The sequence below is a fragment of the Equus przewalskii genome, chromosome 24 (assembly GCF_037783145.1).
Source record: "Equus przewalskii isolate Varuska chromosome 24, EquPr2, whole genome shotgun sequence".
Classification (NCBI taxonomy): Eukaryota; Metazoa; Chordata; class Mammalia; order Perissodactyla; family Equidae; genus Equus; species Equus przewalskii.
In genome coordinates this window covers 32,132,754-32,147,489 of record NC_091854.1, presented here as the reverse complement: position 1 = coordinate 32,147,489, position 14,736 = coordinate 32,132,754, and the positions used below count along the sequence as shown (strand labels likewise).

Here is a 14,736-nt window from a genome sequence, read left to right as displayed (position 1 = left end):
TTTCTATTAAATTAATTCATTAAGGTTTCCAAATAATTTGCATCTTAGATGAAACCCTGAAGCTGGCCAGGAACTTCCACACATAAAATTTACAAAAAATATTTTATATGTAGAAAATGATATACCAATCATAATTATGTCATGATGTTTTTCAATAATTTTTATATTTAGTAAGGTAAATCAGCTATTAAAGAATTCAAAACAAATCTCGTTATCCAGTTACAAACTTATAAGTAAATACTTACATTGGCTTCTAATAGACCATCCAATTTCAGTGATCTTTTAACACTGCAAACAAAATATTTAAAAAAATCTTAGATTTGATGTGCTTTAAGGAGTCAAATATTTAAGAGTAATATATATAAACATTCTAAGTTACTTTCACCAACTAAAATGGAATAACATAAGAAAGCAATTTCACGATGATGAAACTGGTTTTTTTAAACAGCATATTTCAAGATGGAATCCTAATTAAATATTTAAATGGATCTTTTTACATATGTGGTTTATATATATGCACTATCATACAATTCAAACATTAAAGTCATATTATAAAACAATCTTACTAAAAATTTATATATTTGTGTGTTTTAAAATACCAATACTAAAAAATTATACCTAAGAGCAAAATAATTTACATACCTTCAGTGGAGATGTTGAAAGTATATTTTTTGCAGAAATAATGCACTAAGTATTAACATAAAGTACGAGCAAGGTGAGAAAAGTTTTGCACATTATTTCAGCTTTAAGCATGATTCAGTGCGCCCAGACTATGACCTAACTGAGGAACAGATGCTCTATGTCTTTATAAGCCCCAATCCATAAGAAAGTATTTTTTGTCTCCGTCACTAAACTGATTCAAGAACATGCCAGGCTCTCTCTGTGCAAAATCTGTTCTGCTAAACTGGATGCCCAGCTGTTGGTGACAATCCTTAGAAAGGAAAGCTGAATATTTATAATACTTTATTTCGTACAGCTGTCTTCTAAAGAGCAGTCAGCAACATTTTATTGAATGCAGACTAAATGCTCAAAGGAGAAAAAGGTCAATATAAATTAAAACTAGTTTTCCCAGTGACAAATGCAACATTAAAAGTACTTTCTTGATCCCTGAGAAATAGAAATTAAGTTATTTAAGATACTAGAGAATTTGAGAATAAAGAAAAAAAGGATTGTATTATAAAGGTTGTATTACAGAAAACAAAATTGTTATATAGATCCTAGAAAAAGACTATTCATAACTAACTACTGACTTCTAAACAAGTGACAGGAGCAAGAAAAAATAGAAGAGATGGACAATTTACAAAAATTACTGAGCAGTAAATATTAAATACAAAAATTTAATCCATCTAAAAAGGGTTCACTTAATTGTGCTCCTATACCTATATTAGCCTATCACATAACATCATTCCTTAAGATTAATTAAACTGGTTTAAGGAATGACTCATATCTTTTAGAAGTCCACACGAAATCAATTTAATGTGACTTCTCAATGAAACAAGAAGAGAATAGAGGTAGGAACAAATAAAAACGGCAGATAATCCAAAAAAGTCTTTATGTTTAGCTTTGGAATATATATTACCCTATTCAGGTGTGTGAGATGTTTTCTTATTTTATAAAACTTCAAAAGGAGAAATCAAAAACTAAAAGTACACAGTACAGCATTTTTCACCCTTTGTTTTTAAATGCTGTTAAGACACAATACTACCTTTTAGAAGGAAACAAACCCCACCCTGACGTTAACTGTTCAAAATGTTATTGCTTTATTATTGATGGCTAACTCTTAGAAAAAATAACTAAATGTTTGGATTTAAAAGACTTTCAGGTTGGGTCCTTGGTTGATCTAAGAAACCCTGAGAAATATGTAAAAGTAAACAAGAAAGTGATCACTTTATCTGTTATCTATCTCCCACTTTAACAGGGGAGTTGAGAATCTAAAAACATGATTTATTGTGGGTAATGTGGTTTTCACACAGTTCAGGCCTCTAACAACCAAAAGCTAGTAATATTTACAAGCATCATAAAAAGACTGAATAGACAAGAATAGGAGAAATCTAAGACATCACTTAGTTCATCCAAAAGAGAAGAGCTGGTATGAGCCCACAGCTTGAGGGAGAGACTCAGATCTCAGGTCCCGGGCATAACAAATCTTTGCTGAATTAAGGAGGAGGAGCTAAAGAAGAGGCAGAGAAGAGCAAATCTGCCAGGGGAATTTATGTTCATCTATTCTTACCATTCTGTTAGAACAGGGCCCCCTGTCAAGGGATCTTATTAAATTAAGCACCTACTACATGCTTTTATCCCCATTTTTACCCACTCTTTTACCAACAAACAACCGTAATACAAGCATGAGATGATGTTAAGTTGATTAGGGTGGTGTTTATAGGAATAGAGAAGAAGAAATGAATGAAACATATATCATAAAGGAAGACGAGGCAAAGCTTGATTAGATATATGGAATAAATATTTTCCTACAGCATTTACTCACTTGCTACCAGTATTAGTTAGTGACTAAAAGTGATAGATCTCTGGTAGTTCTGTAAAGTTACAAGCAGCTCTCATGGTTACTACCTTGGTTTAAAAAAATGGGCACCCTAAACTAGGCAAAGGACTCAAACAGACATTTCTCCAAAGATATACAAATGGCCAATAAACACATGAAACAATGCTCAACATTACTAATATTAGGGAAATGCAAATCAGAATCATGAGATACCACTTCACAACCGATAGGATGGCTACTATCAAAAAACCAGAAAATAAGTGTTGGACAGGATGTGGAGGAACTGAAACTCTTGTGTACTGCTGGGTGGGATTATAAAATGGTACCAAGGCTGTGGAAAAGTTTTTGGTTCCTCAAAACATTAAACATAGAATTAGCATATGATCCAGCAATTCCGCTTCTGGATATATACCCAAAAGAACCAAAAGCAGGGACATGAACCGATATCTGTACACCCATGTTCATAGCAGCATTATTCACAACAACCAAAAGGTGAAAGCAATGCAAGTGTCCACCGACAGATGCATGAGTAAACAAAATGTGGCCCATACACACAATGGAATATTCTTCAGCCTTAAAAAGGAAAACAATTGAGAAACATGCTACAACATGGATGAACCTTGAAGACATTATGCTAAGTGAAATAAAGCAAACACAGAAGGACAAATACAATCACTCCTCTTAAATGAGGTACTCAAAGCAATCAAATTCATAAAGACAGAAAACGGAATGGTGATCGCCAGGAGCTGGGAGCTGGGTGAATAGGGAGTTACTGTTTAATGCTTACAAAGTTTCACTTTTGCAAGATGAAAAGTTATGGAGACGGATGATGGTGATAGCTACACAACAGTACTTAATGAACGTACTTAATGCCACAGAACTGTACATTTAAAAATGGTTAAAATGGTGAATTTTATATTATGCATATTTACAACTTAAAAATAAATAAAGTTTTCAAATGGACACCTACTTCTTGCATCCTAATTACCTTCCTCTTATGAGTAACCTTATAACCTCTGCAGGTTACTTCTCACTTCCAACTTAACCCAAGTTTACACCTATGCCCACAATTTAAATACCTTATTCCATCTTTAGGTGTGTTAGGTTTGAGTTTGCTGGGATCAAAATTCTGGTTGCTACCAGGATTACTGCTGTTGAGAATTTAAGAAAGATAAACACATCTGACATGCAATTTTATATCAACAGGAATACAAAGTACCTTATGTTTACAGAGTTAGCAATATTACTAAGACTATCCTCCTCTATTTTATTTACCTTACCACATGACAGAATCCTGAATAGGATTCTCGGATTCATCAGAGCAGAATAAGTGGATAAGTTTCATTACATAAAGTTACTAACATCAGTGACAATGTTAAATTATTCTAGAAAAAAAATGAACTATCATTTGATTCTTAATAACCAAGAATGCCACCTCAAAAGCTCATGAAGTTACATGATTTGAGGTTCTCTTACAGGACTTTTAAAATATTGGATTAAATAAAATTTGAATAGCAGAGCTGAGGGTACGAGAGTGTGTGGAGGGAGGCAGATAAACTTAGTAAAGCAGTTCAGACTCAGGGAGCCTTGATGCTAGCTACGCCAAATTCTTCCCCTAAGCTTGCGCAAATCACATAATCTCACTAAGCTTTATAAAGTTGATGGTAATATTGGCCTGTAAACTAGTAGGAATTTCTGAACAGAAGATAAAAATATCACCTAGTATGTCGATGCTTCCATTTACTCCCTACTATAATGAAGATGATAATACTGCTAGCTACAATTTCACAAGAGTGTTCAGAGGATTATTGAGTATGCTTATGAGATGCTTAGAAATCCTTTGATGAAGGGCAACAGCCAAATTCACATCCTATGGTTTATTTTCCATTCTACGTATGTGAATGAGCAAAAGAAGGGAGGACAATCTCCAACATACTTTCTGCATTCTTCCTTTCACTCAAGCCTATGCTCTTTCGTGTTCAACATTCATAGTGGTCACACAATAATGGGAACATCACTGCACTACATGTAGAAATACGAAAGCACCTAAATAAATGATTAGTCCGCTGTTATTCCTCATGACGAAACTGGCCAAAACCATAACCAGTTATTGGGCAATATATTTATGATGTCAAAAGCTTCTTTTCTCAAAAGATTGATAGGAAATAGCTCAAGAATTCTTACAGAAGTAAAGGGATATATTTGGGAATACTGACCCCAGAAGATAAATGGATGGAGGTGACATGCTCTTTGGGTAGCATAGAATGAGAAATGCCAGAAGATCATTTTACACCTAAATGGGTACTCTCAAAAATGAACATTAATAAAATACTCATTACTATTACCTTATGCAAGGAACTTAGAAATACACGTGTGTATTGTATCATCACACAAACACATACATATAAAGGACATAAGTGAGTTCTTTAAAAGAGTCTATTGAAAGGGGCCAAATAAGTTTATCAGAATTAAGTACGGTGGGTGGGTGACATTTTACATACTTTTTTGTATGTATTATATTTTACAGCATAAAGATTAACATAATAAACTAACATTGGTGTCCACCCTCCCCTTGAGATTGCAGCACAATCATCACTAAGGAGTGTCCCTGATACTGTGCAGTGTGCACTGAGGATCTTTCCCCTCCAACCCCACAGCACTGTGTGTGCACGTGCCTCTCACTGAACGAGCACAGTGAAACAAGCTCTCCATGTGTCTCCTTCCTCCCCAGACTAAGAGACTTAGACTAGCACTCTCTGTTAACTAGCTGGCTATGAGTTCTAAAAATGTTTGTTGAACTCTCCGAATAAAATTAAAACTCCAACAAAGTACAGTATCTGTTCATATTTGAATCCCCAAAGCATGACACAGTAACTGGTCCAAAGGTGTTCTATAAATTAGTGATTTATTTAATTAATTGTATTTATTTTTAACCTAAAACCTCAGTCTCAAATTCAAGAATATATTTAATTCCTTTAATTTTTTTATGATCCTCCAATTCTATTTAAGGTAGGTTAAACGGAGGTTCCCAAAGGATGTCATATTAACACAGTCTTATCTCTATGGTAGTCTCTTACGTGGATGTGTGTCTTATCAGTTCTGGAAAAAATCTAAGCCATAATCTCCTCAAATATGGACTCTCCTTCATTCTACCTTTCTGAGACTTCATCTAGAAGTAATTTCAGACTTTATCATTCCATTTTCCATATCTCTAATCTCCTATTTCTATCACTGGCCTCTATGCTGCATTTTGGGCAACTTCTTCAGATCTGTGTTCCAGTTGTCTAATTCTCTCTTCAGTTGTGTCTAACTTACTGTTTAATCCATCCATTAGTAATTTTTTTTTAAAACAATTTGATGAGTTTTGGGGATAACTTTTAATTTTTATATAATTTTAAACTTAAAAAAAAAGTTCTAGGAATAAGAGTTCTTGTTATCCTTTACCCAGACTTACCACTTGTTTACATTTTGTACCATTTGCTTTATCATTCTCTCTAAAAAACATACATTTATTTTTATGCACATAATCTTTCTTATGAGCCATTGGGAATAAGTTAGACACATTGTATACCTTTACTCATATACAACTATCAAAATCATAAAATCCTCTTTTGAGCTACACTTGATGTATACCATATTATTTTCAGGTGTACAACATAACAATTCGAGATATATATATATGTGTGTGTGTGTGTGTGTGTACACACATATATATAGTGAAATGATCCTGAAAATAAGTCTAGTTAAGAGCCAACACTACAGTCAAAACTTTTTTTCTTGTGATACACTTTCAAATATACAATACAGTATTATTAACTATGGTCACCATGCTGTACATTATCTACCCAGAACTTATTTATTTTATAGCTGGAAGTTTGTATCTTTTGACCACCTTCACCCATTTGGCTCAACTGCCTACCTCTGGCAACTACCAATTTGGTCTCTGTATCTATAAATTTGGTGTTGGTTGGTTGGTTTGTTTTTACCTTCAACATGTAAGTGACATCATATGGTATTTGTCTTTCTCTGCTTGACTTATTTCACTTAGTATAATGCACTCAAGGTTGATCCATGTTGTCACAAATGACAGGATGTCCTTTTTTATGGCTGAATAGTATTCCACTGTAGATACATACCACATCTTCTTTATCCATTCATCCAATGGTGGACACTTAGGTTGCTCCCATGTCTTGGCTACTGTAAACAGTGCTGCAATGAACGTTGGGATGCAGGATATATTTGAGTTAGTGTTTTCGTTTCCTTCAGATAAACACCAAGAAGTGAGATTGCTGGATCGTATGGTAGTTCTATTTTCAATTTTTTGAGTAACCTCAAAACTGTTTTCCATAGTGGTTGCACCAATTTACATTCCCACCAACAGTGCACAAGGGTTCCCTTTTCTCCACCTCACCAGCACTTGTTATCTTGTCTTTTTGATAACAGCCATTCTAATAAGTGTGAGCTGATAGCTCATTATGGTTTTGATTTGTATTTCTCTGATGATTAGAGATGTTGAGCATTTTTTTTAAATTGCAGTAACATTGGAATACAACATTATATAGCTTTCAGATGTACATCGTAATATATTTTGAATTCTGTGTAGATTACATCTCGTTCAACACCCAAAAACTAACTATATTCCATTATACTCCACCACACAAGTGAACCTAATTGCCCCTTTTGCCCTCCCCCCACCCTCTATGGTAACCACCAATCCAATCTCTGTTGCTGTGTGTTCGTTTGTCATTGTTTTTATCCTCTACTTATGAGTGAGATCATATGGTATTTGACTTTCTCCCTCTGACTTATTTCACTTAGCATAATACCCTCAAGGTCCATCCATGTTGTCACAAATGGCCAGATTTCATCATTTCTTATGGCTGAGTAGTATTCCATTGTGTATATATACCACATCTTCTTTATTCATTCATCCCTTGATAGGCACCTAGGTTCCTTCCAAGTCTTGGCTATTGTGAATAATGCTGCAATGAACATAGGGGTGCATTTATCTTTATGAATTTGTGTTTTCAAGTTCTTCAGATAAATACCCAGCAGTGGAATAGCTGGATCATATGGTATACCTATTCCTAATTTTCTGAGGATACTCCATACTGCTTTCCATAGTGGCTACACCAGTTTGCACTCCCACCAGCAATGTACGCAGATTCCCTTCTCTCCACACTCTCTCCAACACCTGTTGTTTCCTGTCTTATTAATTATAGCCATTCTGACCAGAGTGAGGTGATATCTCATTGTAGTTTTGATTTTGAGCACTTTTCATGTACCTGTTTGCCATATCTTCTTTGGAAAAATGTTTATTTGGATCCTTTGCTCATTTTTAAATCAGATTATTTTTTTTGCTATTGAGCAATATGAGTTCTTTGTATATTTTAAATATTAATCCCTTACAGATGTATGAATTGCAAAAGAAAATTTTCTCCCATTCTGTAGGTTGCCTTTTCATTTTGTTGATAATTTCCTCTGCTGTGCAAAGCTGATGTAGTCCCATTTTTACATTTTTGCTTTTGTTGCCTTTGCGTTTATAGTAAAATACAAAAAATCAACACCAAGACTGATGTCAAGGAGCTTATCACTTATGTTTTATTCTAGAGTTTTTTAGTTTCAGGTCTTATATTCAAGTCTTTAATCCATTTCAGTTGATTTTTGTGTATGGTGTAAGATAGGGATCCAGCTTCAGTCTTTTTCTTGTGGCTGTCCAGTTTTCCAAACAGCTTTCAATAAAGAGATTGTCTTTTCCCAGTTGCATATTCTTGGCTCCTATGCTGTAGACTAACTGACCACATATGTGTAGGTTTATTTCTGGGCTCTCTTTTCTGTTCCATTGATCTATGTGTCTGTTTTTATGCCAATGCCGGACTGCTTTGATTACTACAGCTTTGTAATACAGTTTGAAATCAGAGAGTATGATGCCTCCAACTTTGTTCTTCTTTCTCAAGATTGCTTTGGCTATTCAGGGTTTTCTGTAGTTCCATACAAATTTTAGGATTATTTGGTTTTATTTCTGTGAAAAATGTCATTCGAATTTTGATAGAGATTACATTAAATCTGTAGGTTGCTTTGGTTGGTATGAACATTTTAACAACATTAATTCTTCCGATCCACAAGCATGGAATATCTTTCCATTCACTTGTGTCTTCTTCAATTTTTTTCATCAATGTCTTATAGTTTTCAGTGTACATGTCTTTCACCTCTTTAGTTACATTTACTCCTAGGTATTTTATTCTTTTTGATGCAGTCGTAAATGGGATTGTTTTCTTAACTTCTCTTTCTGGTAGTTCATTATTAGTGTATATCCATCAAAATCAGAACACCTACCACTGACACAATATTATTACCAACATTCCACATTCAGATTTTATTACTTGTTCCAATAATGTCCTTTATAGCCAATTTTCCTCCCAGTTTAGGGTCTAATCCTGAGTCACTTTTTGCATTTAACTGTCTCATCTCTTTAGACTCCCCTAATCTAGAACAACTGAACTCTTTTCTTGACTCGGACATTTTTCAAGAGTATAGGCCAGCTGTTTTTGTAGAGCATCTGCCAATTTGGGTTTATGTGATGTTTCCCCATAAAAGGTTAAACATTTTAGGGCATAATATCACAAAAGTGATGTTGTATCCTTTTGGAAGCATGATAATTTGAATTTGTCACAATATCAGTGATATGTATTTTGATCATTCATTAAGATGTTATCTGCCAGTTTTCCCCAATATAATAAATAAGAAATTGTATATGTAAAAATCTTGTTTCATGTCAAACTTTCTCCCAATATTAAGAGCTATTCATGTTGTTTTTTTCTCTCTCTTTTTTTTTTTTGCTGAGGAAGATTCACCTGAGCTAACAACCATTGTTAATCTTCCTCTTTTTGTATGTGAGCCACTGTCGCAGCATGGCCACCAACAGACAAGTGGTATAGTTCTGTGCCTGGAACTGAACCCAAGCTACCAAAACAGAATTTGCCAAACTTAACCACTAGGTAACCAGGGCTGGCCCTGATTATCTAATTTTATCATTCTTTTATATTTATTAGGTAGCTTTCTACTCCAGGGAAGAGCTTTCCTTTCTCCTCTCATTAATAGTGATTTATTGTACTGCTTTTCTTTTTTTCTTTTTTTTTCCCCAAGGAAGATTAACCCTGAGCTAATATCTGCCAATCTTCCTCTTTTTCTGAGGAAGACTGGCCCTGAGCTAACATCCGTGCCCATCTTCCTCTACCTTATATGTGGGACGCCTATCACAGCATGGCTTGCCACGTGGTCCCATGTCCGCACCCAGGATCCAAACCGGCGAACCCCAGGCCGCCAAAGCAGAACGTGCACACTTAACCGCTCTGTGCCACCAGGCCGGCCCCCTCTCCTCTCTTTATATATTCACTTATTTATATCACCATGGAATCATGGAATTTTCTTTTATCTAATGAATTATAATCCTGTCAATTATTTTGATGTTCAATTGTCCCAGATTCGGCAATGGGACCATTTCCCTTTTACACTGCCTCCAATCTACCCTACCCGTAATTCTTTGAGCACTTCCTTACTTTCCAGCACAAAAAAATGTTCTCTTCCCTAGCCCTAGAATTAGCTTTTGCTTCAACAGACTTTGTTCTTTTTAGTGGGCAATGGTATTTAGAAATCACGATCTGGGCCCTAGATTTCTTCACTGCGACTGATGTCATTGCTTATAGGCAAAAGACAGAGCTAGAACAGAAAATACACACACACACACACACACACACAAACACACAACTGGTAGCTTTATATGTATATTAAAAAATCCACAATTTCATAGATACCTCCAATTCCAAACCAATATATTTTAAATTCTTCTATCCAACAGTGAAAACCCAGCTCCCATTATCTGCAATACACTTATTATTTGCTCAAGCCTAGAATGCACAGAAACTAGTTTTGGAAACAGGAACCCAAACCTCTGTGCTAAAGCAAATCTATTTACTAAGATTCAATATTTACCTAGTATTCTTAAAATATAAAATACATATACAGCCATTCTACTATGTGTTAGTGTTTCAATATTTCCCTGATGTCTAACAAAATGCTTATTTACCATTCATACAACTTCTTTTCATTAAGTATCGGTTCAAGTCTTCGTACTATTATTGTAATGAGGCTTTTGTCCTTTTACTGTTGAGTCATAAGAGTTCTTTACATATTCTAAATAAGAATCCTTTGTCTCAGGGTTTAATCTCCAAAATATATAAAGAAGTCACACAACTCAACAAAAAAAAACCCCAACACCACGATCAAAAAATGGGCAGAGGATACGAACAGACGTTTCTCAAAGAAGCTATACAGATGGCCAATAGGCACCTGAAAAGATGTTCAACATCACTAATCAGCAGGGAAATGCAAATCAAAAATACATTAAGATATCACCTTTTATCCGTTAGAATGGCTATCATCACCAAGACAAAAAACAATAAATGTTGGAGAGGATGTGGAGAAAAGGGAACCCTCATACACTGCTAGTGGGAAAGTAAACTGGTGCAGCCACTATGGAAAACAGTACAGAGATTTATCAAAAAATTAAAACCAGAAATACCATACGACTCTGCTATTCTACTATGGGGAATTTATCCAAAGAATTTGAAATCAACAGTTCAGAGATTTATGCATCCCTGTGTTCATTGTAGCATTATTCACAACAGCCAAGATGTGGAAGTAACTGAAGTGCACAAGAACTGATGAATGGATAAAGAAGATGTGGTATACGTATGTATATACACACACACAATGTAATACTACTCAGCCATTAAAAAAAAGAGAAAATTGTCCCATTTGCAACAACATGGATGGACCTTGAGGGTATGATGTTAAGCGAAATAAGCTAGACACAGAAAGACAAAAACGATATGATTTTACTCATATGTGGAAGGTACACAAGTACGTGGACAAAAAGAGCAGATTAGTTGTTACCAGAGGGGAAGGGAGTTGGCGGGTATAAGGGGTAAAAGGGTATGTTCATGGTGACTGACAAGTAATAATGTACAACTGAAATTTCACAATGTTATAAACTATTATGACTTCAATAAAACAAAAAAGAATCCTTTGTTAACGTCTTATATTTTCTCCCAATACGTTGCTTGATAATTCATTTTCTTAATGGTGTCTTTTGATGAGGAAAAGTTTAAAATTTAGATTAAGTCTAATTTACCTTTTTTTTTCTTTTATGGTTATTATTTTTTGTATCTTGTCTGAAATTTTATCTACCCCATGTTGTAACAACATTCTCATATATTTCCTTTCAGAAACTTTACCTCTTACATTTATATGCTATACCTCAAATTAATTTTTGTGTATAGGATAAGATAGAAGACGAAGTTGCTTGGTTTGTTTTTCTATATGGTATTCTAAGACCACTTGGAAAGACTTCTCTTTCCTCCACTGAATTGTTTTGGCACTTTTGCAGGTATACTCGTGGACTTTCTATTCATCTCCATTTCATCTAATTGTCCTTATGCCCAAGCTATATTGACTTCATTACCACTTTAGAGTAAGTCTAGTTAGTGTAAGTACTTCAACTTCATTCTTCTTTTCTAAGATTGTTTTAGCTATTAAGTCCTTTGCCTTTTCATAAAAATTCTGAAATCAGTTTTTCTATTTCTATAAAATGCTTGGTGGGATTGACAAGAACTGCATTGAATCTAAAGATCAATTGGAGAGACCTAATATTTTAACAATATCAAATCTTCCAATCCATAAACATTCCCCTATTTATTTAGATCTTTATTTTCTCTAAGCAACATTTTCTAATTTCACTGTAGAAATCTTGCATGTCTTCTGTTCAACTTATAAATATTTTTTATGTAATTATAAATGGAAAAATTTAAGGCTCAATTTCCAGATGTTTATTGCTAAAATGTAGAAATAGAACTAATTTTTGTAAACTGACCTTGTGCTCTGCATCTTTGCTAAATAGTTCTAATGACTATTCGTTTTGCAGATTCCTTAGGATTTTCCATGTTCATGGTCATATCATTGGTGGATCATCAATTTTACTTTTTCCTTTTCAACATGTGTTTCCTTTCTTCTTAGTACTTTGTTGAAGAGAAGTGGTGAGAAGGCACATTCTTGCCTTGTTCCTAATCTCAGAAAGAGTGTTCAGGACTAAGTATGACATTTGTAGGTTTTTCAGAGGAATGAGTTCCCTTTTATTCCCAGTTTGCTGAGTTGTTATTTTATCATGAATGGGTGTGTTCTTTGTACAACTATTAATATGATCTCTTTTATTCTTTTTAAAAAAAAAACATTGATTTTCAAATCTTGAAACAACTTCCATTCTTGGGACAAACCCCACTTGGATACGCTGTTGTACATATTATGTCTACCTATGTTATAAACTCCACAACAGTGTTATAATTTTTGCTATAAATTCATGTCCCTTCAAGAAATTACAAGCAAAAAAAATATAACCTTTTATATTTTACCACGTATCAACTGTTTCCAGTAATCTTCACAAAAACAAAAATTCGCATCTGGTGTCATTTTCCTTCAGTTCAAAGAACTTCTTTCAGTATTTCTTCTATGCAGGTCTGCTGGTGACAACCTTTCTCAGTTTTTATCTGATATCATCTTTATCTCACCTTGATTTTGAAGGATAGAGTCTTTAGATATAGAATTCTGGGTTAAAGGTTCTTTCCTTGTAGTACTTTTAAAATGTCATTCCACTGTATTCTGACCTCCATGTTTCTGAAGAGAAGTCAGCTTTTGTTTGAATGGTTTCTCGTACATGTAAAGTATCACATTTCTCTGGCTGCTTTCAATATTTTCTCTTCACTTTTAGTTTTCATCAGTTTGACTACTGTATTATATGTACATATGTGCATACAAATACATATGTTTGATCTTGACTGGAGTTTGTTGATCTTCTTAGATCTGTAATTTTATGTTTTTCAGCAAAACTGAGAAACTTAGAGGCCATTATTTCTTAAAAATATATATTTTTTTTGCTCCATTCCCATTTTCCTTTGTTCCTAGGTCTCTAATTACACATATTAGACCATTTTATTTTGTACTGGAAGTCACTGAGGCTCTGTCTTGGCTTTTATTAGATAATTTCTACCGTTCTATCTTCAAGTTCCTTTCTTCTACTATATAGCCCATACAGTAAATATTTTCATTCCAGACATTATACTTCTCAAATACAGAATTTCCATTGCTTCTTTTTCTCTTCTCAGATTCCCCACGTATTCTTTCATTATGACCATTTTTTTCCCCTTGAAGTCCTTGAACATATTTATAGTAGGTACTTTAAAGTCTTTGTTGGCTATTTCTAAAATCTAGGTCATCTTGGGGTCAATTTCAATTGATTATTTTTTCACTCAACAATGAGTCATATTTCCTTCTTTGCGTGTCTGGTACTTTACTGCCTTTTGGACACTGCAGATAATGTGACATAGAGATTCTAGATTCTGTTATCTTACTCTTAACAGTGTTGTTCTGTTCTAGAAGGCATTTAACTTGACTAAGGTCAAACTCTAAAATCTGTCTCCCCTTTGATGGCAGCAGCTGAAATCTCTGCTCAGTTCTTTCAGCATTCCAGCTGTTGATTCTGACAGGTTTTTTTTTTTAAAGATTTTATTTTTTTCCTTTCTCCCCAAAGCCCCCCGGTACATAGTTGTATATTCTTCATTGTGGGTCCTTCGAGTTGTGGCATGTGGGATGCTGCCTCAGCATGGTTTGATGAGCAGTGCCATGTCCGCGCCCAGGATTCGAACCAACGAAACACTGGGCCACCTGCAGTGGAGCACGCAAACTTAACCACTCGGTCACGGGGCCAGCCCCCTCTGACAGGTTTTAGGTAGTCTCCTCAATCAATGTGCAGTTCAGAGATTCACCAAGGATTTGGGCATTTTATACCCAGATTTTGGGGCTACCCTCTTTTGAGGATTTTCTCTTTATTTTCAAGCAATTATGGTAATCCCAGACTCTCATCCTGACTCTTTAAACCAGTAAAACTGGAGCTTTCTGTTAAGTTCTAAGCTCCACACCATATGGACCACCCTCGGGTAAAACACTATAAATGCAAACCTTGCTCATGGCAGTTCCATTCCTTCAAGGGTCTACTCCCCTCCAATTTCTGCCTGCTATGGCTGCTCTCCACCACATTCCTCAGACTGTTGTTTTTCATGTTTTGTCCAGAGTTTAAAATTGTTATCTACGGAAGGTTCAGTCCAATAAAAGCCACTCTGATATGG

At 34.8% G+C, this 14,736-nt stretch overlaps 1 protein-coding gene across 9 annotated transcripts in view; it reads right to left on the bottom strand.

Moving 5' to 3' along the window:
- The window catches only part of ITGB3BP (integrin subunit beta 3 binding protein), a 71,980-nt gene that overhangs the window by 46,356 nt on the left and 10,888 nt on the right, over positions 1–14,736 (bottom strand). For all 9 annotated transcript variants that reach the window (XR_011532358.1, XR_011532356.1, XR_011532355.1 and 6 more), the window contains exon 2: positions 246–288. Coding sequence is in view for 6 of the 9 variants with exons in the window: in XM_070591887.1 (XP_070447988.1) it covers positions 246–288 (43 nt within the window). In the remaining 3 variants the exon portion in view is untranslated. The remainder of the gene's footprint in view (positions 1–245; positions 289–14,736) is intronic.